Source organism: Odontesthes bonariensis, chromosome 12, assembly GCF_027942865.1.
Source record: "Odontesthes bonariensis isolate fOdoBon6 chromosome 12, fOdoBon6.hap1, whole genome shotgun sequence".
Classification (NCBI taxonomy): Eukaryota; Metazoa; Chordata; class Actinopteri; order Atheriniformes; family Atherinopsidae; genus Odontesthes; species Odontesthes bonariensis.
In genome coordinates this window covers 32307976-32332438 of record NC_134517.1, presented here as the reverse complement: position 1 = coordinate 32332438, position 24463 = coordinate 32307976, and the positions used below count along the sequence as shown (strand labels likewise).

Genomic DNA, 24463 nt, shown 5'->3' with positions numbered 1-24463 from the left:
AAAATGAATACATGTAGAAATTAAATGAAATAATGTATTCAACTTATATGAATATAAATTGTGGTGCAGAGTGCCATGGGCGTGCCGCCATAGTGAGTCAGATTTACCCCAGCGGGTGTTAATGCAGAGCTGAATGTCCTCGGCACCCAGGATTGAGAGGGGAAATCAAGACGTAGATAGTCATCAATTAGATTATGACATGTTTTCAATCCCCTTTTATCACTGCCCTGCACTCAGTGGAGGAACATACAGTGTCTGGCCAAAAAAGAAATGTCACCACCTGGATTCAACTAAGCTGATAGGTAAGACCCTCCCATAGGAACAGTGCTGCAGTGATTTATATGCTTCAGCTGGCAACAAGTCGTTTAACCCTGAACAAAGATGTAAGAGGACACATCCAGCTGTTAGTCAAGCTGTTAGTCTGCATCAAGCAAACAAAACAACTAAGGATGTTGCTGAAACTGATAAAATTGGGTTAACTTAAAAACTGTCCAACGTGTTATTACAAACTATAAAGACGGTGGCAAAGCATCATTGTGATCAGAGCTCTGATAATCAACAGTAGAACTCAAAGAAGTGTTTAGTAGTGAAAATAAGATCACTTCCACATGTACAATGTGTCAAGAACTCAAGGAAATGGGACTAAAATGCTGTGTAGTCTGTAGAAAATCACTAATCAGTGAGGCCAATAAAAACAAAAGAGGTTCAATTTGCAAGGGGAGCATAAAGATTGGACTCTGGAGTGATTGAAAAAGGTCAAAGGAACCAGATTTTCCCTGTTCTGTGGTGATGGCAGCATCGGGGTAAGAAGGGCAGAGGATGAAGTTCTGCAGCCATCTTGCCTCGTGCCAACTGCACAAGTCTGTATATCATTCGGAGTTGTTTCATTGTAAGTTCAGAACATCATCCTTTGTAAAAGTATCAGTATGTAAAAGAGTTTATATGAAGTTGAAATGAGGCTTTGAGAGCACTTCATCAGCCCAACCTGAGGGAATTTCATGTTTACAAGGCTAAAACTTTGGAACATATCCACATGATTTCATTAATTCAGCCTGCTGAGGCCTCATTAACTTCAGTTAGTCTCTGATGTATGAAAGTAATGTTTTGCTGGGCCTGTCATGACTAAATTGACCAAATCAGATATACAAAATGAAAGATTGCGTAAAAAAGAGTCTAATGAGGAAAAACTGGGAGGAGGTTTCTTCGTGGAGAAAAGGATAGAAAAAAATAAAAACTCTAAAAAGTGTTCCAAACATTTTGTTTCCGTTGTGGATAAAAGCTTATGTGATGGAAGACTTTTGTTATGTTTCTCTAAACAGGAGTCAAATGAGAGAGTGCTTTTCAGAAGTGAGGTATACTTTATGGGGAACACATACGCAGACGTAAAGAGGCGATGAGCCCAGTTTGGTTCAAGTTAATCAAAGGAGCATATCTGACTCATCTTTGCAGGAAGTAAATACCCTCTCCAGCCTCTTATATAAAGTGTAGGATCCATCCATCCATCCACCCATCCATTTTCTATACCCGCTAAATCTGTCGGTCGGGTCGCGGGGGGGCTGGAGCCTATCCCAGCAGTTAAAGTGTGGGATCTGTGAGTGAATAGTATTAGGCTGCTGCTGCCCTCTGCTGACAAGCCACACTACACACGTGTGCATGAGCTGACCTGCAGCAACACCCAGTGAGCATGAAAGCTGGAGGATTCACACTCGCTTCTAAATAAAAAAAGAAGAGTTTGGTGGGTAGAGCTGAACTTGGACTACAAGTAAATGCAGTCATGTCCTCAATAGAATGACTTTTAACACAGTTGTGTAACACTGAAAGATTACTTTTCACTCAGATTACTTTTTGGGTGTGACTCAAACACGCAATTTCTTTCATCTCTGCCAACAAAGAGCCCAATGAGTTTAATCATTTTAGAGTGGAAATAAAGTGGTTGGACTGTACGAACAAACCATTAGGATCTTTTTCCGAGTAGTTTTTCTGCTTGACTCTGAGACTTTCTGTTCCTAATTTTTGCAGTTACATTGGCGATAGAAAGAGGAATTTGAAACTTATTCTAAATGTGTCTTAAAGAGGAGATTCTGGTCAATAATGACTCCAAATGTTTCTCAAAGTATTGTTATCTATAATGAATTATCTATAAATGAATCTGTTAGACGTTATTGATAAGACTTCTTTATTTCTATCTATATTCTGAATGCTGTAGGTTTCTGTCTCATTCATGGATGCATGAATATGAAATATTATATTACGAAAAGTTATCTTTTCTATTTGTTGACATAATTTTATGATTTGTGGAGTTAAATATAGATGTTAAAGATGTCATCTGTTGTGCGATCCGACTCTAATATTTCAGCAAAATTAGATAACACTACTACTAATCTGTGTTGAGGTTTCTGCTCAAGAAACACCTTTTAGATGCTGTAGATATGAGCTATTTTTTTCATATCAAACACAAAATCAAACTTGTAATTTATCACTTACTATTGTCTTAATGTAATCAGCTGGGTAAGCTTTGTGATGATATCTACTAATTAAAAATGTGATCCTATTTATCTGTCGTGCCTTCCTCTGAGTTCTAACAGGGTTAATTCCAGGGCTGTTGTTTCGGATTACAAAACTCTCAGTAACTTCATGTGTTCACTCCACTTCACGGCCTTACCTTCCCCCATCTTCTACGGTCTCGTCCGCACTGCCCTACTCCCCGAAAGGACAGGGATGTGCTAGCGTGGGACTTTAGTAGCTTATTCCATAAATGAGGATTAGGATTAGTTGCAATCATGCTCAGATTAACCCACTAGGGGGCCCTTAACGTAAAACCAATCCAACTGAAAATTTGCCTTGGAAATCTGTTTGTGAATCACATCTTAAGGCAAAAGTTTTAAGACTAAAGCCAGATGGAGAGGATCTGTAATGAATCAAAGAACTGATAAAATCAGAAAATATGATCAAAAGAAAAAATGTTTGGATTACTGAGGATTATGTTGCTTGCTGTGGATTTTTAAAAAAATCATTTTGAGGTGTAGCTAAACAAGAAACTATTGAAACTTGCAACTAGTTCATACTGAGGCCTGATGGATACTCCACTCTTCACATGCAGACATCAGCACTTGTAATCAACCACAAGAGGGAAACAGAAACTAAAGAATACGATGGGAAGACACTCAGGAGGATTACACACTGTATACATGTTTCTGCAAAGCCTGTGAGTCACCTTCCACAGACTGAGAGCTTTACACTCAGGTTACTGTGTCAAAAGGTCAAACATGGGAATAGACTTAACACATTTGGATTCTAACCACCTCTTTATGCCATATGTTGAGGTGCTTGGGAGGAATATGGGTGGAAATAGGACATTTTTTATATTTCAAGGGGTTTTAGCATCAGACTTTTAAAGACAGCAATATCGTCCATCTGCTGAGTCTTCAAATGATGACAGTACCATGAAGGACCTTCATTTTTCTTTGGCTTTGATACAGATAAATTAAACCTTTGGACCCAACAATCTTATCACTAATGTCAGGACTGAAGTTCATGGTCTATAGCGGTTGTAAACGCAGAAGATATGAAGTGAAAACTAATGTCTCTGCAGGTCAGTCACACTTCCTAATAATCCTCTATATCCACAGAGCAGCGCTGCTAAATTATAGGTGGGCGGAGCCTGGAGGGAGTGGGCCTGCCTGGCGCTTTTAATACAGATGCGCTCCTCCGTGCGCCCTGCGTTCAGCGGCGAGCGGACACGTTCAGATCAGGGGAAAAGCACATCAGACAGCACCATGACTGCACCAAACAACACCTACGATGTTATAGTGGTCGGAGCTGGTATATCAGGTAGGAGCTACTTTAAAAGAACTTAATTTAGCCGGACACAAAATGGATAGAAGAACTGTATCAAAGCCGCTGTAGCGGGGCTGATGCGCTTTGTGTTGGTTAGGTGGCGAGACAACTGTTGCACAAGCGCCGCGCGTATACTGTCGCGAAGCCAAGTCAGCAGGGAATTAAAGAGACTTTTATTGGGCAAATTTTGCGTTTGACCTCTTCTCTGATTTCAACCCAGTTTGCACGCGCTCTCTTCCGTGAGGCTGCCTCGTCCCCTGCACACCACTGTATCACCACAGCAGCGCGTGTTAAGTAACAGCTAATCAGCCAGAGCGTACTTTCTATTACATAAGAGGAAGCGGGGTACATAAATCTTTACTGGTTGCATATGTGAGGCTGGCGTTTGGTATATTTAAAGGCTTCTGGTTTGTATTTTGCTTGTGAGCCAGTTTAAGACGAACTGTGATGCTGAGGATGAGTTGAACATGTAAAAATCAGGTCCTGCATGATTTACATCACAATCAGCAGCTGATGTAACAGTTGGAAACTGCTTCTATTTCATGTGAACTGATCATTAGGATGCATGATTTTCCCTCAATAATAAGAGCATGGAGGAGGAAAGTGGAATATATAAAAAATAGACTATTGCTTTCTAGTATTTAAGGTTCTGTATCTTCTTTTGGAAGCTGACTTCTGTTTGGTAACACTTATAATGACAAGACAGGTAGCACATACAGTACTGTGCAAAAGACTTGAGCCACTTCTCGATTTTTTTCTTTATTTCTTGCTTCCAGGCAGCCAGACTTTCTTGTTATCTTTCAAAGTGGTCTTCAGCAATAGTTCTCCAGGCTTTCTGAAGGTTTTAAAGTTTTTCTTTGGACATTGGCTGTTTGTTTCTTTTTACTCATTTTCAGCCAACTCCTCGTACCTGACCATTCTCAGTGGATTGTGCTTTTTGTTTGTTAAGCCACTTAACATAAACCTATGAATAATTCAAGTATAAAAAAGGCACCTAACTCAAGGGATGAACCAGTGTTGTTTGTTACCAGCAGCTTGTCACAAAGACACATCACTTGTTCCCATTTCTTTAGTTGCATCTATGAAAAATACCAAAGATAACACAGTTTGACAGACATGAAATAGTATTTTTGCTCCAACGAGGTGATTCCAAAAGAGCAATTTGCTGAAAACTTTACATATCTCAGCATGGTGGGCAGTGTGTCCTTAAAATTTTGAGGAAACGAGACGAATTTGCGGGGCGCCTGATGGACTGTATCTAATAATGATGGCACGTTGATTACTTCAGCTGATCCATCTGCTGTTGGCCCAAGCCTCATCAGAAATGGGCTCCATGGAAGGGTGGCTGTCAAGAAGCCGTTCTTAAGGAAGGGAAACAGGGAGAAAAGGCTGAGCTGTGCCAAAGGACACAAGAAGTGGGCTGAAAATCAGTGGCAGCAGGTCTGATGGAGGGACGAATTCTCCCCAGAGCCCGCAGCTCAACATTACTGAAGCAGTGTGGGATCATCTTGACAGAGAACGGAACAAAAGGCAGCCCACATCCAAAGAAGAGCTTTGGGATGTCCTTCAAGAAGCCTGGAGAACTATTCCTGAAGACTCCTTAAAGAAAGGACAGAAAGCTCGTCTGAGAAGGTTCAGGCTGTGCTGAAGAAGAAAGGTGCTCATACCATATACTGACCTTCAAGTTGGTTAAAACTGGGACCCTCACGCTCTGTATCTGCCTTATATTCTGTATATCTATTTATGTTTGCAGATGTCTTCATAAATCACTACCTGCCTGTGCGTCTGTCTTGTTTTCTTAGCAACACATCAGGAGTGAGGGATGACTCAAGACATTTGCACCGTACTATAATTACACCGTACTATAATTTCTTTAATTGGCTTATTTACAAGTAGATAAGTGTTTTATTGTTGCAGTCAATAATGCAAAGCTCCACAAATCTCTGTTATTTTATTGGACTATCAAATCCAATTTAATCACCATTGCAACAACTTCTGCCTGGAGCAGAAAATAAGGGAACAGAATTTTAGACTGGCATGTGATGTGTAACGCAGATGATTGTTGCTCCTTGTTGTTCTCGTCTGGCTCGTTTGTTTTTGCATCTTTCGAGCCGCTTTGACACTTGTGCACATGAGCAGTCAGGCTTTCAGGTGGGAGGATTTAAATGGCTGTCAGCTTGTTGTTTTTCCTCACAGTGAGTGAACCATAGTCCTCTGTGTTCCCTCAGCCTGACCGCTGCCCTCTCCGTCAGTCTGACAGTATCGACTGCTCACCCGCCTGCGTGTCCGTCTGTCTATGAGAAGAATTTAGGTCAGTGTCAGGTCAAATAGCAGTCAAAAAAGGAAAACCAATTCCGCAGAGGAAATGCTAATTGAACAACAACAGGAGACCCCGCTGGCTCTCTCTGCCTCTTCTCCCTTGTGTCACATTAAGGTTTTGTATGCACACTGCTTGTTTATACTGCTGCCTTTTAATGGCCTCAAATGAGGTCCAGATAGAACAATCACTGCCTGATCAAAGGACAGATCTCCTTTTTTTGCACCTCTCCCTGCGTTTTTCTTGTTTGCCTGCAAATGTAATTGTCATTTTCCTGTCTGCAAGACTGCAGCCCTTCGAGGGGCAGCCACCACTTTCTGAGAAAACATTAAACGCTTGTGACAGCCTGTTATCAAACCAGCAGCCGAGAGGATGCCAGAGCAAAGGAAGGGGGGGGGGGTCAGAGGAGCGGAAATGATCGGGAAGAAAAGGAGGGAACTTCTTCCTCCTGTTTAGACTCAGCAGCTGTGAATGTGGGAAGTGTGGTGCAGCAAAAAGAACCAAGAGGACAGAGAGAGATAAGAACGTCTGAGAACTGGGAAAGGGAGAGAAGGAAATAACTGTGTGTATAAGGCAGAGTAATTGATGAACTTGCAGTGAGTGTGAAAATAGAAAGGAAAGAAGTGACGAAATGTATAGTTCAAAGGTAGGTAGTTTATGCTTATTTTTCATGGTCGGACTGAAAAACTGTCAGCTGCTCCCAAAACTTAACAAAAAAATAGGCTGCACCGTGCACAAGGGTTTAGGGTCTATAAACTCTGAAAGATTCCTCGTCATCACAGACCTTTACCCAAAAAGTCAGCAGTGAGGTTACATAACTATAAAAATGACAACATATGTCACCTGAACACTGTCAAATCACAGAAAGTACAGGCACATATATAGTCCCTTCTGAGCTACTTTAACAACAGTGTACACTTATATTATATTACTTTCCTGTTAAATCACCCATTATTAACACACTAACACATTTGATCAAGCTTCACAGCAATGTAAAGTAAAATCAGATTATATTGATTTTTTGATTAAAAAAAACAAACACAGTTGCATCCTTTTTCAGCCCTGAGGTGCCTCTGCAGGTCTTTTTCTATGGCAACATGCAGCAGGAAGTAAGTTTAGCTTGTTTAATGCTACAGAGTGCAGCTTTTTTATGAAAAAATAGAAATTCATGCTTTGAAGGAGAAGCTTAACGACCAGAGGAGGCAGTGCAGTTGGAGTTTGTTGGCGTACGTGGAGGGATTCTGATAACAGCTTTGTGTGCACTCATAAGTCTCTCTTTACATCATCACTTATTTGCTGATCCTGTTTCCATTGAACTTTGTCACATCAACCTTTGATCAATGGACCAATTTTCCACCAAAAACAAGCGGAATAACCCTTTTTTTTTCCTCATTGGAGATATTTGTTTTGTGTTTTTTAAGTGTTTTTATCTCTTTTTTGTATTTCTATCCACCTTTTAATCTGCATGTGTGAAAACAGATTGGTTAAATGTCATTATATGAATAAAATCCTTCTTATAACTTATAACTAAAGACTTTAACGGCTCAGCTCCACATTATATCAATAACCTCGTCCTCCATCAACCAAAAAAAAAAACTCTCCGTTATTAGAGTGCTGGCTGCGGTTCGTAGAATTTCCAGGACTTGAATGGGAGGATGAACATTTAGTTTTAAGGCTTTTCTCTCTTGGAACCAGTGGACAGTTTGGGTATTTTCTCTGTTTTTAACACTTAAAACATACCCTCTTTCAAACGGTTTACTTTTAACTCAGTGATCTTCTTTATACTTTTGAGTCTTTTGTTTGATTTTGAATTCCTGCTCCTTCTTCTTCTTTTTGCTATTTATATTAATATTTTGCTGTTGTGTTTTTTACAAATTGTTTTTTCAATTGTTAGTCCTAAACCTAAACCTTGCAAATTCTCTGTAAAGCACTTTGAACTGCACCTGTGTTTGAGAAACTGCTTTATAGATAAGGCTGAAGATAAATACTTAGATGAATGGATTGTTTTTATGGCCATGTACACACTTTTTTTATACACAGAGAATTCTCATTCATAAATTCACATTTCTTTCTATTTTATTGTAGCCATAGAAAACCCTGCCTGCATTTATTTCCTGCTTTTTATATTCAAATGAAGAGACTCGGTCCTCTAAATGAGTTGGTGATAGATTAGATCAGTCTGTGGTGCTGCTGCTTCATCTGACTCAGTCAGATAGCCACATTCCTTCATTTGAATATGAGAGGTGGAACTAATGTGCCATCAGTAAAATAAATAAAGCCCCCCCCCCCCCCCCCTCAAAAATATAATATTTTTTTAAAGAAAATATATGTGGACAGCTTGTCATGTTCATGATCTTACTCTGTCTCAGAAGGGTCAAATTATTGCCCTGCATAAAGAAAACTAGACAAAACGAGTTTGCTCTTGCTGATGCTACTAAAATTGGGTCCAACGCATTATTAAAACATTAATAAAACGCATTATGTGGCCGAAAGAAAATCTCAATGGTCGTAAACTCACTTAAATGTTTGTTGAAATCAAAGGAAACCAACAGTAGAACTCATAAATGTGTTTAATTGTTTGCACTGCACAAGCCTGTGGGGGCAGTGTTATGATGTTTCAGTCGGTCAGGTCTAAGTTCAGTAACATTATGTTCCCATAACAATTAGGTCAACTGACCACCTGAATATACTGAATATCCTGGTTTTCATTCAATACATTTTTTCTTTTCTGATGGCCCGGACATATATTCCAAGATGACAACACCAGAGTTTCGTCATACCCAGGTTGTGAAAGAGTGGTTCAGGGAACATGAGATATCACTGTCACACAGTTTTTGGCCACCGCAGAGTCCAGATCGTAACCCCACTGAGAGCATTTGTGATGTGCTGAAGAAAATTTTACACATCGATGCAACTCTTCCAACATCAATACAAGCTCTTGGAATCTTAGTGAAAAAAATCCATCCGTCCATCCATTTTTTACACCCGCTTAATCAAATTTAGGGTTGCGGGGGGAGCTGGAGCCCAGGACAGGACAGAAAAATTGCAGTTTCAGATGGAAATTAATGCTGTGACATTACATAAGCTGATGTCATGTCAAATGCCAGGCTGTGTATTTACATACACTTTGTATATTTATCTATATTATCCATATGTGTTAATTTCACGATTATATGTATTGATTTAAGCACTTAATTATTGATTAGTGTCTCAAATGGTATTCCATGGTTGAGCAGCTAAAGTGCGATAGAAACAGACTCAAAGTTAAGCAAATAAATAAACGATTCATAGCCAGTTTTCTTTCATTAGGGGGTCTGATTGGCACTCTTAATGTGGTCTCATTGGACCCTCTTCTTTAGCTCTGTGTGTAGAGTTGGTGTAATCCACTTATCTCAACAAAACTACTCTCACTGAGCACAAAGCAGTTGTGGATGGAAATGCACACATTTCTCTGAGCAGGTTTTCTGATTATTTGGTTAAAAAATGTAAGATGCATTTGGATGGAAACGCTGCTAAGCTTTCTTGTCTTTAAAAAAAAAAGAGTTAATGCACATGAAAGTGATTGAAACACATTTTGCATGAATGTTCTGACTTATATTTCACTGACCTGACCGTTCACAGCTATGAAAATATGACTTAGAGTGTGCATTGCAAGGGTTGAAATAGAAAGGTGAAAAAGGTGTGTGGATTTTTAGAAAACATAGTCATTGGGAGGATTTTGTGTGAAAGCTTTGGTCCAAATAGACTTCTCCTTGTGTCAAAGAAAACTGCCATTCTTCTCAGAGCTTAGAGCTCTGGAATGACCTCAGTGAACAAAGTGCTATCACAATCAAACAGTAAGCTACAGAAATGACATTTAGCTTCCTTTCTTTTAAAGGAAGCACACAGTGGCTTCAGCATGTTGTGTTTTATCACTCAAGCTTGTTAACTGAGGAACAAAAAACACACAGCAGACACAGGCTGAAGAATCTGTTTGGGTTGAGGAGGTGCAGTTATAGGGGGTGCTTTTTCTGTGGAGTTTCAGTGCCGGGAAGTATGCCAGTGGCTCATTCTGATGCATCAAGGCTTGTCAAGGTGGCGCCACCATGGAGTACAAAAAAGCGCAGGAGCATGACCATCTGCACTGCTAATGTGCTCTGCTGTTTAGTTTGCTTATTCAGTGCTGTGTGTATGTATAGTAACACATTCTCAGGCAACAGGTCTTAAAACAGAGACGTACCATAACTGCCTGTTTATCTTCTTTGTGTTGTTTGTGTTGATTTTTCATTTCTTTTGAGTAACGGCCAGCATTTATTGCACTTATCGACTAGCTCAGATACAGCGATGTTTTGGCTTATGCCTTAATGCAACTTTAACCAATATTTTGACAATGAAATGAGTGCAAATGTCTGGAAGGGAGATTGAAGTGTGCGCTTGTATGTCTGCGTTTAAGTGCCAGTTTGGCCTTCATGCTCCATTGTTCTCGTAAAGGGAAACGACCAAGGACAACAGCTCTCTGACAGATTTAAGTGCCAGCACACACACACAAACACGTACGTGCACATAGCTGCAATTTGCATTAAAGCTGAGCCACAAGTCCATAAAAGATTGACTTTCTCTATGGTCTTGAAAAATAATAAAAAGGCAGTTTGTCGAATGCTGAAATGGGAGTCATAGTCTCTGGCGTTAAAGGAAACATATGAAAAATGTAAATAGATAAAAAACATTTGCAGTTTTGACCTGCGTGCTACCCAAATATTAACGTCTTTATCTTCTTTGAAAGTCATAAAAAGTTTTTTTTTTGTTTGTTTTTTAAAGAAAAGCTTTTTATTTTAATCCCATTATGCTTTCCTGCTATTGTTCTTCCAGGCTCAGCTGTCATCGTGTCTAAATGTTCCTGCAGCGGCATGAAATCTTACCTTTCACTGCAGCTTGTCCAATTACTATCGACATGGCTGCAGTACCACACCACTGCTTTCTCTGTCCAGCTGTGCAAACACAAGAACCTTTTTGGCTGATCTGCCAGATACACAGACAGCTCCGGGGTTTTCATTTGTACTTTCTGCATGCCTGCATCTCTGTGTTTGTCTTGTGTGTGGCAGGTAAAGCCATGAGAAACCCACAGTCCTAATCTCTGATGTGTTAATCATATGAATGATGACACTGACTGTGTGAAAAGCGCATGAAGCTGATGGATGTTTGTGCTGCAGGAAAAATCCTCATCTGTTTCTGTAACAGTTTAAGCAAAAGAATGGGGGTAGGTGCTCTGTGGGAAATGTTCCCACTTTCCCTTTTCTCTTTGGTGTTTGCCTGCAAGCCGTTAAAATGATTAACTACAGTCACACTGCAATGACTGTGTTTTCATGCAGATAGTGATATGAGAAACCAATGCCACTCCCATGTCTGCATAGTACATAGCACAGCAAACTGGAGGAAACGGCTCCCCTGCTAACTTTACTGTACACTCACGTACACATCATATGTCGCCTGTTTACTCAGCTCAAAAGCCGAAGGAGAGAAATTATAGTTTGATGTTTTATGGTGGCCTCTGTGCCAGATTGTTCCGTGGCTGTTATCAGCAGATAACTTTGTGTGACAGAGCATTCGGCAGAATACCATTTTATAATGCTTGTAAATTTATGAAGACAGATCAGCAGTGTAGGCGGTTGCATCACAGTGGCTCCTGCATGAAACTGTGTTTTACACTAAATAAAATCTTGACTGACAGCACCGCCATCCACTTAAGTTAAAGACGACATCTGGGCTGTGATTTCAGTTATTTTCACATGCACAACGATTCCCTGGGGCGAAAGTTAGAGATGGCAGACTATCTTAAATGTTTTCTTGAAGCAATAGACATCTGTCAGCTACTCTGTGGGTGCAGCTCGTCTTTAAAGCATTCACTCATAGCATTGGTGACAGCCGTTCAAATGTAGATTAGCCTCCAATCCGAGACATCAGGCCACCAAAATTATCCTACCCTGTGAAAATTAGACTGTGTGCATATGGCAGCTATCTGCAGAGGGGAGATAAGGTGCTAATTATGTATTCAAAGAACAGTTTATAGGTATTATTTTTATGGAAACAAATTATGTAATAATAATTAACATAGATTGATTTTTAGGGGTTTAATCAAAGCTGAGAGTAGGACTTTAGGTACAGAAACAAGATGTCGGTGTACCATAATCCAGAAAACTGCTTCAACAGCCCGTTTTGTTCATAACATTAGGAAAGCTGTGAATGTTTCTTTACAAAAAGCTTAACTAGACTTGGTGCTATGCCAAAGAATTCTTAACACAGACTATTTAGTCCTTTTGCAATCAGTAAAATTGTTTTTTAAGTTATTTATTTTTTTAAACCCTCCATACCAATCTGTTTCAAAACTCATGAAAAAACATGTTATTCAAGAAATGTATGTGCACTGATTTAATTTCAGCTCAATTTGAGAGTCTCTGCTGTGTTTGTGATCCCACTAGTGGAGCAGAGGAGAGACAAAGTGAAGTTGGACAGCAACTCTTTAAGTTAGGAAAGTATCGACACTAGCAATGATGCTGAAGGTGGCACAGAATGAAACCCTGACTACTCTGATGTGTGCAATCCTAAAAAAACAAACCGTGCTCTAGAAGTAGACGAGTGCTCGTTCTGCTGTCACAATGTTGCCAGAAGTGGAAACACCAACGCATGCCAATGTCGGCACTTGTCATATCTGCTGATTGTGACGGTGAACTTGAGTTTTCATTCCCAGACACAGGATCTTTTTCATGTGCCTGGATCACGTTTAAAATGTCAGCATACAGTGTTTGGAGGGAGTTCTGACCACAGCACAAGCAGCTCTCCTGCTGCTTTAACATCTCAAAGCTGGCAAAAACTCATTAAGATGGAACATGTTCATCTGATATTTCACAATTTGATGACTAGGATGTTTATATTTTCTTCTTATGATTTAATTTAACTTTTTAAAGGTGTAGATGTGTGATCGTACTCTTCAAATAAACTGTCCTTGCTCGGTTGTTTGTCTGCATCCTGTTCATTAAACTCTGGTGACTGCTGTTACATCTTGAATTCAATGTTTTTTAAACCAACTTTTAGTCACTTGTCGACATTGCTTCTCGGTTTGTCGCACGTAAACACTCACAAAATTGTTTGTGTGAGATTGGGAGGAAATGTGATTGCCTTGTAAATGTCTCACCGTGTGGATCAATGTGGTGTGTCTTTGCAGGGTCTTGATTCAAGTGGCACACTTGTCAATCAGCGCCTATTGGATTGTTTTTGGTCTGTGTATTCCCAAGAAAATTACGCTGTGCTGAAGACCGAAAACAAATGCACACATAAATAAAATTAAACTTGCACCCTGGCATCATGCAAACTGCTTAGACGAAAGACAGCAGGGTTTTCTTTTAGTGTGCTATTACACATTTGTCAAGTAGAACAAGATCAACCGTGAATTTAATTATCTAAAAGGTTGTTAAACATTTAGATGATTACTGAAAAATTGCATCAATCATGCTAAAATATTCAAAGCCTGGGCCTTTTCATCCTTTTACATACAGATCGTGTTCATGAACATAGTCAGCTGGTGTCTTTTAATTCCACGAAAGTCTACGTCGACACTCATCTGTCACTGAAAGATGCTGATGTGATTTAGATCATTACAACAGGAAAACACTGGGGGACGAAAACTGGAGTTAGCAGTTGGAGGTGAAAATACAAGTGACAGGTGGTGAGCCTGAGGTGTAACAGGCACGAGTCAGACGACAGAAAACAGGGAGCAGCAGCGAGGAGATAGAGGTAGAAACAGGAAATGACCTTTCCAAGACAGTGGCGTTGAAACAGTCACATGCTGGTTGTAGACTTAGCCAGGAGAGGATCTAAATGTTCATTACTGACAAACATAATGTTCTGTGGTTGTCATGCCATGTGTTTTATGTTTTAGATCATGTTTTGTTTTTAGATGATGTCTTTAGTTCTTAGTTTAGATCATGTTTTTGGTTCAGGTCTTGATTAGTTTCATTCACGTCACCTGCACTCATTTCCTTCAGCTGCACTCCATCCTTAATCACCCTCCACAGTATTTAGTTTCCAGGTTTCCTTTCATTTCTTGTGAGATTCTTTTACGTCACCCTCCATGCCACGCCACGCCACAGCTAAGTTAAGTTAAGTTTTTTTTTCCATAGTATGCCAAGTGTTTTGTTTTGTTGTAATTTTTCCACAGTTCAGGTTTTTCTATCCGGCTCAGCCGCGCTTTCCTTTTGATACTTTGTTTTTGTTAAATAAATCTATTTTACTTTTGGAAAATCCGCATCCGTGTCCTCCCTTAAAAACCCACAACATTGACAGAAGAATCTCACAAGAAATGAAAGGAAACCTGGAAACTAAATACTGTGGAGGGTGATTAAGGATGGAGTGCAGCTGAAGGAAATGAGTGCAGGTGACGTGAATGAAACTATAATCAAGACCTGAACCAAAAACATGATCTAAACTAAGAACTAAAGACATCATCTAAAAACAAAACATGATCTAAAACATAAAACACATGGCATGACAGTGGTGAAGATTTAGATTATCCCGGTTGCACAGCTGACATGCTGCCAGAGGATTTGCATCAGCACGAAGAGAAGCATCTTTGTCAGGCAGATTATTGAATTTATTCATATCAATGATCGATAAATCAGATCACAGAAACCAAGCTGCTTCAGCTGTAAACACTTTATGTAGATGTGAGTATCCCACTCCTGGAGACACAATGTTTACATGGAGCACAGCAGACTCTGTTTCTGTGTATCTTTGTTTACATCATAGAGTCTTACCTTGTTATTTCTGCAAGCTGTTTGGACAAGACCCCATTATTTTTCAAATGAAGAAACTGCAGTGTTAAAAAAAACAGTGTTCAAACAGTAAATCTGACATCCCTTAAGTTTAGATTTCTCTTAGACAAACTTTCTTCTTTCTTTAAGGAGTCTTCAGGAATAGTTCTCCAGGCTTCTTGAAGGACATCCCAAAGCTCTTCTTTGGATGTCGGCTGCCTTTTGTTCCGTTCTCTGCCAACACGATCCCACACTGCTTCAGTAATGTTGAGCTCCGGGCTCTGGGGAGGATTCATCCCTCCATCAGACCTGCTGCCACTGATTTTCAGCCCACTTCTTGTGTCCTTTGGCACAGCTCAGCCTTTTCTCCCCGTTTCCCTTCCTTAAGAACGGCTTCTTGACAGCCACCCTTCCATGGAGCCCATTTCTGATGAGGCTTGGGCCAACAGCAGATGGATCAGCTGAAGGTCCAGATGCATCTCTCAGCTCCTGTGTCAGGTCTTTGCTGGATTCTTTCCTCTTTCTTAAGGACATCACTTTCAGATCCTGTTCATCTGCTGTAGATAGTTCTTTAGGCCTGACACTTCTTCTTTTGTCCTCCACTGTCCATTTTCTTCAGTTTTTTAAGGACACACTGCACACCATGCTGAGATTTGCCAAGTTTTCAGCTCTTTAGCTCTTTGGGAATCACCTTGTTGGGGCAGAAATAATATTTTCTGTCTGTCAGATTGTGTTATCTTTGCTGTAAGGAATGGACTGAAAACGAGTGAAAAAGCAGCTCATGTCCAAATTAGAACTTTGAAATAACTTCTGAAAGAGAATTAACTATGACTGTAAAAGCGTAGGAGAAAGACTGGCTGTTTATATTGTGGCTGCTTGTCTCTATCTGTTTTTCTAGTTCAGAGAGCAGAAGAGTGTGTGTGTGTGTGTGTGTGTGTGTGTGTGAATGTGTGTGTGTGTGCATGTTCTATATTACTCTTGGAGATAACCTGTTCAAAAAGCTTGAGAATCATTCCTGACTGTCGAGAACCTTAACAGTAGATAACAATGTTTTTTAAGCTTCCAGCTGACTCTGTGGCCAGTAAAACTATAATTAATATAGTTTGATTTAGTTCTTTTTTGTTCTTTCCTTCCTTCTCAAACATCTCAACAGCAGACATTTAGGTCAACGAGAGCCTTAAGGTGCGGCAGTGGAGAGAAGAGAAGCAGCGGGAGGAATGTAGAAAGAGATGACTGAGATAAAACAAAGACCAAGAAAGAGAAAACAAACAACCCACATAAAAAAAAAAAATGTCTTTGCTCTGGCACTCTAATTCTACTGATATGTTAATATTCCCTTAAGATAATGTAAGCAAAGCAGCAACTTCATGGCATGCCTCATTCATCACCTTCATCAACTAAATTGAGTTGATTCAACAAAACCCATTTTTATCTGTACTGTGGTTGGTAAAGTGTCTTTTTCTCTCTTAAGCATCACAGAAATGAAAATACAAACTGCCACATAAAAGGTTAAATAGTAGCAACTCAGTGAACTTCATATTCAATCAGTGCAGCTCTGCTGCCTCTAAGCTTGGTGTTAATTCACATATTTTCTCTCTTTCTGCTTCTCTGCCTGCTCACTCTCAGATTGTGAATTATGCTTTATTGAACCTGCACAAATGTGAACTTGTTTTTCTTAAGTGTCCCCCAGTGTGAATCTTAGCAAAATGTAAACCCTGCAATTAAACGTCCTTAAATAGATATGCACAAATGAGGTAGAAGCGCTGCTGAATGAACACCAGCTGTGCCAGAGATGAGGCGGACCGCACTTCAAGGCGGCTTCATCTGTTTGATAAATATCTGTGGCTTGTGTTGTCAGTTATCATGTTCCGAGGTGTGGAAAGCCACTAACAGCAGGAGATCAGGCTCGATTCTTCACGGTTTCCTGCAGCGATTTGATGACCTTTTTCCTCCATTTATTAAAGTCTGATTAAGATAGCAGTCAGGTTCTGTACACATATCAAACAAGTTATTTATTTATTTAAAAAAAAAAAAAATTTTGAGTCACACATTGGGTTAATAAAGAAGGGAGTTTTGTGGTTTGAAATGCTACCATTTTGATTCTAAATGGATTTAAAAACCCTGTTATCAGTTATCTAATGAACCTTATTGAGATCACAATAATCAGTGGGTCCATCTTACCGGGCTCCAAGCTCTGTTCTGTTAGGATCAGTTCAACCCGTTCTCATTCCCAACTTGTCTCGTGCTGACTCTTGTTTAGGAGCACACTGTATCAGTTTTGAACACATCTAAGTTTTGGCCGTGACTTTGCCAGACAGACGCTTCACCCAATCACTTGTTTAGCATGTTTTGCAACTGGTTTCTATGGAGATCTTTTCAGATGGTTCTGTTAAACAAGGCTGCCCCTTAATCCAGAAAAGACCAGTCTTCTCTGATTGGTCAGCACCAAAGGCAGCTAGAAACTGTTCAGAAAGAAGATGGCTCACTCGGGAGTCATTTCCTGCAATATTTGATTTTTTTTCACCACAGACAAGCTGGTATAAGAGACCAACATGGTTTTATCTTAAAATTCCACCAGCTTTTCATTCATTTTCTCTGCTCATTTATATTGCTGTTGCTTCCTATGTTTGCACCACACCTGTCTCGTGTTTAGTTGATTATTCATCTCCTCTAACAATCTTAGACACACCTATTTGTCATTAGTTATCACTTTGATGGTAGGCTACGTACGCATTCCTCAATTTTCAGCACTCATTTGCCAGATTGTCTTTAGTGATAAGTTGTCTAGTCTTCTGACCATGTTGTGTTGGTGGGTCCTGGCTTTTTCTGCCTTTCACCGTGTCTTCATCCGTGTGTTGTGGTTGCTTGTGCTAGCTGTGTTAGTATTCAGTGTTCAGCTTGACGTCTTACAGAGTGATCGTTCAGATTCGTTGTGTTGTACCTAATCAATTCCCTACAGACTTAAGTCTTGTATTCCTTTCTTCTCATAAAAAACAAATGATTTCCAAGCACTAGACTTGATGGTGCATTCAAAACCGCGACAGTGTTGTCTGTGGCACAGGTGGTATGTTTGTTAACCTTAAAAAGAACGGCCAAGGACATATATGCCAGTTTTCAAGTAATGTGCAGACCCACCCTAACATTTTCTTCCTGATGCTGATGTAACAATCTTGCCTTGACGCTACGATTCATATATTTAAAATATTTACAAAACAACCTTTTTTCTGTAATTGTTGGACCCAACGACAGCATATAGATGATTAACAGACACGTCAGGAAAATATATGAAAGCACTGAAGTCAAATGTTATTTAATGGAGACTTAAAATAAATTATGTTAAATCAACTTGTTAAGTACGTACTTATTTGTTAATTGTTGTTTTTGTCTTTTAATGTTAAAATGAGTTTATTGAAAGCTTTGTATTCTGTTAAATTCTCAGCATTAAGCTTAAAATTGCACAGAAATCTTAGTTTTTGCTTGTAATATGCTTTAAGTAAAAGGCCACTTTGATACATGAAAATGGCCAAAGTCAAAATTCTAGTTGTCTTTATTTACTTGAATTATTTTCTATTTAAAATAAAATAATTGAATTGGAGAATGATAGTTCTCCAATAGATGGCTGGAATTGACAAGATAACAACATTAAAAAGCCTGCTAGTGTTGTAACCTTATGTAAGAAACATACCTAAATTTGATGTTTAATCATTAAACTGTTATCCAAAAGATTCTATGACACACTGCAGTATCCCAACATGATGAATGCCTCTTTTGTAGGCCGTACCAGGCAAATGTTGTTGTGAATAGTTGTGCCTGGTTTCTGTTTTAGCTGCTTGAGTGTAGCAGCAGAAGCAAATACAGAAAATCAAGTCTGCAGATGTCTGTGTAGTGCCATAAGCTGCAAGCGCTCACATTGAACATTCATAAAGCTTTACTCAAAAGAAAGCAATAAGATGTTTGCATGCTTACTGGGTTTATAAGGGTTTCCAAACTTAAATTTCATGCACATGATGTCACTTTCTCTTGGGTTAGATGAAGTTCAACCCAGGAACAGTCGTAGCAAATTGAATGTTTTTTCCATTCCTGTTTTTCATGTGATGGAGGGGAATAGAGTTCACCAACTGGAAAAAGTTCAGTCACAATCCAGGCCTATTTATTGCATTCAAACAAGAGCTTTCTATATGAAACAAAGAGAAAAAAGTGAAGCCTCAATTAGGGCAAACCAGCTATCTGATGAAAGCATTATCCCAACAGGAAGCTACTTTTTGCAATGATTGCTGAAGGCATAAATAGGAGATGCAGACAGATGCTCTTTGTTTTCAAAGACAGAGGCTGACCTTTTGAGCTGCGTGCAGGTAATAGCATCAATTTAACAGCGGAAGATTTGTGAGCCTTCTCTGGTCAGAGCTAATGCTCTCTCCAAAGCCTGGCAGGCTGGGTGTGTTAGTGCAGGGAGGGGAGCCTGCAGTTGGGTAATGCAGAGCAAACTACATTTAAACTCACATAAACCTTGCTAGTTTCAACAGGGCTTAACAGGATTTGGGAGGAGAGAGTTAAGGAGGTGAAGATGGTGAGGGAATGAGGGGAATTTAGGTTAAAGGACAAGAAAATATTTGTACAGATGTGGCTCCTGCTGAGAGTAAGCCTTTCAGATGGTTTGTGTGCTGTTGCTATCTATTACAAGTTATGTTCTGCTTTTATGCTCTGGATGTTGGGGAGGCCAAAAAAAACAGTACTTGGGTGGAGGTATATTATAGATGGACACATTTTATCATGTTTTATTGAAAATAAATAAAAAATTCTGCCGAACACACATCAATCAGTCAACACTTTGGAACTGCGGTGCAGCAATGATAGCCTCCAAATTACAGATGTAAACTGTTTCATGTGTAACTCGCATTTTCTTGCAAGATGTGACAGAGGGTTTAAGTCAGTATGTTTTGCATGTTAGAAAATCCAATTATTTTATACTAAATGTTCACTGGACTTCTGAAACTGAACTGAAATCCAGTTCCCCAAAGTCAGACTAACACACCCACGTAGCGTTTGAAGTCAAATTATTATTATTCCAGCATTGATATGATCATGCTGTACAAGACATGCTCCACAGTTCCCGTCCTTGGCTTTGAACTGGAGGTAACAGAAGAAGCTGGTGCACAGAAGAAAAAGAAACTTCCAACAACCTGTAATAAACCTGTAACACCAGAAGAAAATATAACCTGACTTAACTTTGCTTGTAAGTATGCTGATTATGGAATTATGGATGTTTGCTTTGGTCACTGTTCTGAGCAGTTTTGTGTATTTATGGTGACTGACTGGGGTCTTTCCAGATATGATAGAATATCCAAGATATTCCCAGAGATAAAAACTTATTCCTGAGGAAGACTTCTCTCCATTTTCCTCATGTAGATGTCCTTGTTTTCTTGTCAGCTTTACTTCTCTATTGAATTGAAACCCAGCTGTTGCCACAATTGTTGATGAGAAAGTAGTCTCTGCTCACCTTTGTAGTAAGGAGATGATGTTAAAGCACTGACAGCTGGTTACTTTAGTCCAAACAAGAGTTAGTTCTCTGAAAAAGAGCCCTGTCGCTCAATGCCAGACTGACAGACAAAATGTGAATTTACTGCAACTACATTGGAATATTGTCATAGTCTTTTTTTATGTGGATTGCAGGCTTGTAGTAGCCTTTATTTCTGTTTTGCTCATGTCTTTTTCCATTAGTACAGCGATCGAGTCTGTTGCTGTACTAAAATTTAGAAAAAATGCTGAATTTATTTGGAAGTATTGTTTACTTTAATAAATTTACAAATATATTTGTCACAATACTTTCTTGTTAATTTGCAGATCTTGCATTCAGCAGTGCGATTCAGTTTCTGTAAGGTCCATTATTGTCCTTTTTTCTTTCTCCATCTCTTCTCCAGTAGGTTTGACCATTCTTAGCCAAAGACACCATTTTAACCAGGCAACAACAAAATTAATGGGAAAGCACTCTTCACTTTTTCCATGAAGGGGAACAGATAAATTCACTACCTGTCTATTCTTTACCTGGATTGTATCTGTGAGAAGCTTTTTATTGGTCTTTTTTATAGCTTTTTTAATAAAAGGAATTCATAAAACAACCTTAAACTGGTTGCTGATTGTTGGGATACAAAGTGGGGAAAGTCATTGCATACCCCCAGCTTTTTGAACCAGAACCATCAAGCAACATCAGTTCCCAAATCATCTTTTATGGCTAATTTAAAACAAATTCCTGCAGCCAGTTCATAAATTCTTGTGAAAAGCCCAAAACCAGAAGATTGGAAACTGTTATAGTAAAGTCAGTGGGTGGTATCTCCTATAAATCTTAATAATAAGTAATAGTACTCTTTGCATGTGGTTTCTGTGCATTTAGACAGTCCAGTGCTGTTCAGCCATATGCTGCACGCTACTGTGATCCTCTGCATGTGTGTGAATGCTCAGGTTCATGTATGTTATGTCTGATTAAATTAAAGTTAAGACTGGGCTTGCCTGAGGGCAGTGTGTGATATACTCGCTGGCTGGTCAGTATAAGAGTAAGACAGCACATGTGAAGTTTGTGCTCTGCTGTTTCCTCTGCCCTTATCGTCTCCTCACATGATCAGCAGGTCAGTTGCTTTGTGATTTGTTGTGGAAGAGTTTCTTTCTGCCTTTGGGGCCTGCAGCAAACTCACCCCTTTCTCTCTGCTCCATGGATCTCTGGAGTAATTTGTGGAGCCAAAGCTCTGAAACTAAACAGCATAACTAAAGATATTTTAAGCGAACAGGCATCAATCTAAAAACTAGATGCCTTTTTTGCATGTTCCTCACTCCTCTGTTTACATCTCTGTGTGATTGCAGGTTTGAGCGCTGCAAAGCTGTTGAAATCCAGTGGGCTGAGTCCTGTAGTGCTTGAGGCCAGGGATCGGGTCGGTGGTCGCACCTTCACTGTGCGGGTAAGACCAGGAATGCCAACATCATGTTTATGTTTATGCATTTGGCAGACGCTAATATCCAAAGCGACTTACACTCATATCCCAGGTAGGCAGGTTGCGTAAGGGGGTCTTGCCTAAGGACCCCTACCTGGAAGTAGTAGGTCAGGATTCAAACCCTGCTCACCGAGATGAAAGGCAGCAATCTTAACACTCCACTATCATGGCAGATACTGCTATTGTGACGAGCTTTAGTAGTGTGTAACCCTTCATGCTCATAATCAACCTTGTCTTGAATAATTTTATTTCTAATTTAAACACATTTTGTAGCAACCAGCAGGTGAGCAATGTGGTTATCTACATTTTCCACTGTCTGGCCAGTATTTTTTAATATATTTAGATGATGATGTCAAATGTGCTATTATTCAGCTTGTACAGGGGTATACACATCAATTTTGTTGAACACTGTATGTGCACTATGTGTACTCCATTCGGACCTGTGAATGGTTCACTGCAGTAGTCAAACTTACATTAAATAAAAACAGTTCTACATCAGTTCTGTATAACTGGATTATCATCCTGTGTCAAGTTATAGAAATTGTAAAAGTTGTGGACCCCAGAGAGAGTCTTGTCGCGCTCCAGATGAAGTGTCAGTTCTTTGTAATGACAACGCAAATGTTGTAACAACACAGACAGGACTGCTCTCCAAACTTTCAAGAGGACTTTTGTGATAAAACATTTCAAAAGCAACACAAATTTTCACAGGCACAAGAATGCACATCATTGAGAATCTTTAGCGTTATCCGTAATTTTTTGTTTTGGCTTTTTACAGAACAAGGAGACGAAGTGGGTCGATCTAGGAGGCGCATACGTCGGACCAACTCAGAACCGCCTCCTCCGGTTGGCTAAAGAATATGGCATACAGACCTACAAAGTCAACGAGAAGGAGGATCTAATTCATTATGTCAATGTAAGTCTTTTTATCATCCTTTTTGTGAATTTTTTTTTGTCTCAAAACTTTGGCTGATGTCATCCACATGTTCCAGATGTGTATACTTTAAGTTGCATACTAATGCTGATAGCTTCCAGAAGATAACGTAAACATCCCAAGTCTGTCACCAAATCTAAAAGACAGAAAATCCATGTCTGTGTTAATTTTCTGATGCAAATCAACAGCTTATTGCAGCAAGGATGTATACATTGATCAATTACATATAATCTGCCATGGACCTTTTCATGACTGTTCATCAGAGGATCATTTAGCAGTCATAGAACTATTAAAAGCTGTATTTTGTCACAATTTGCTCTATCAACAGAACAGTTTTCATTTATTTCTTTAATCATATTAAAGCAAGAAGCAATGTAGTTACACAAACTTTATGTGAGCAAGAAGAATTAAAGCATAATTAGAAAATCAAATAGATTAATCAGATAAAGTCAAATAAAAGCCTCACAAACATTATAGTGCATTCACATGGAGATGATTATCCGATTTATGATGATTATCTTGATCATATTGTCGATGTTTACATGAAAAGCCAAAGTGTGGTCAAGCATACTTTTTTAAAAATGAGAAATACTAACATTCCAGTTATTGGATACTGCATGCTATGTGTACAGCTACCTGTTATGTTTGCCATTTTGAAAAATCTGACATTGAAGCCACTTAGAATGACTGTCAGCTTCATCCAGAGCTTATTCCCAGCTGGTTCTCTGTAGTGTGAATGGCTGAAATTTGCTTGGACTGGAACTGACTGGTCTTTGACTTATAGTCTTTTATCTTTGACTGGTTGAAGACTTTACTTGGGAGCTGGCTGTAAAATGGCCACAAGAAGGCCAGAGTGAATGTATTTTCCCATACTGTCACTTTTGAATATCTATGGAAAATTTCTGGGCTGCAGTACATGTGGGAAAAGGGCTTTAACTTTTCAACTCTCAGCAAACAATAAAAAAAACACAAGGAGCCGGTGAAAGATCTTACACTCAACATGTGAATAACATATGAATAACAGAGCCTCAACACTTTTGGGAGGGCATACCTCAGCACAGCCTCAATATGTATGCTGTAGATTAATTATACTGGAAGGGAAGGGAATAGGATCTTCTCCTTCAGATCAGTGTGCTCAAAGCTGTCACCATAACTGATAAGAACAGCAAGTGGCAGCTTGTGTTTAATGTCATGAAAGAAAAACAGAAAGATTCGTCTGAGCTACATTAGCTTCACCCATAGTGAGCAGCCTGCTCAGTGATCAGCTTGGGAATATTCTGAGAAAAAAACAGATGTAATGTCTTTGCTGTGACTTCTTCCATATCTGTCGAGCAGCCAGCCAGCCTTAGCTCTGCAGCATTAGCGAATGGAGATGCTAATCTTCGCCTGAGGGGTTTCTGTAATGTTGTTTCCCTTTTCTGAGTGGTTAAAAGTCAAACAAAGAGATACTGAGACCATCTTTCTTTGTTCTTGTTATTCTTTGCTCCATATCTCATTAGTGTGGGTACACGGCTATCCTTAACACAGTTGTGTTCTTCCATCTGATTTGATTTGCCTCTGGGGCCATGTACCCTGGTCAAGCTACCCTTATGGTAAATCATTGGACAGGAGTAGT

The 24463-nt window shown here is 39.5% G+C and overlaps 1 protein-coding gene across 1 annotated transcript in view; it reads left to right on the top strand.

Moving 5' to 3' along the window:
• The first annotated feature begins 3694 nt into the window (after positions 1-3694).
• The window catches only part of mao (monoamine oxidase), a 43770-nt gene continuing 23001 nt past the window's right edge, over positions 3695-24463 (top strand). The window contains exons 1-3 of the mRNA XM_075480151.1: positions 3695-3831; positions 21790-21884; positions 22693-22830. Coding sequence (XP_075336266.1) covers positions 3699-3831; positions 21790-21884; positions 22693-22830 — 366 coding nt within the window. The 5' untranslated portion in view covers positions 3695-3698. The remainder of the gene's footprint in view (positions 3832-21789; positions 21885-22692; positions 22831-24463) is intronic.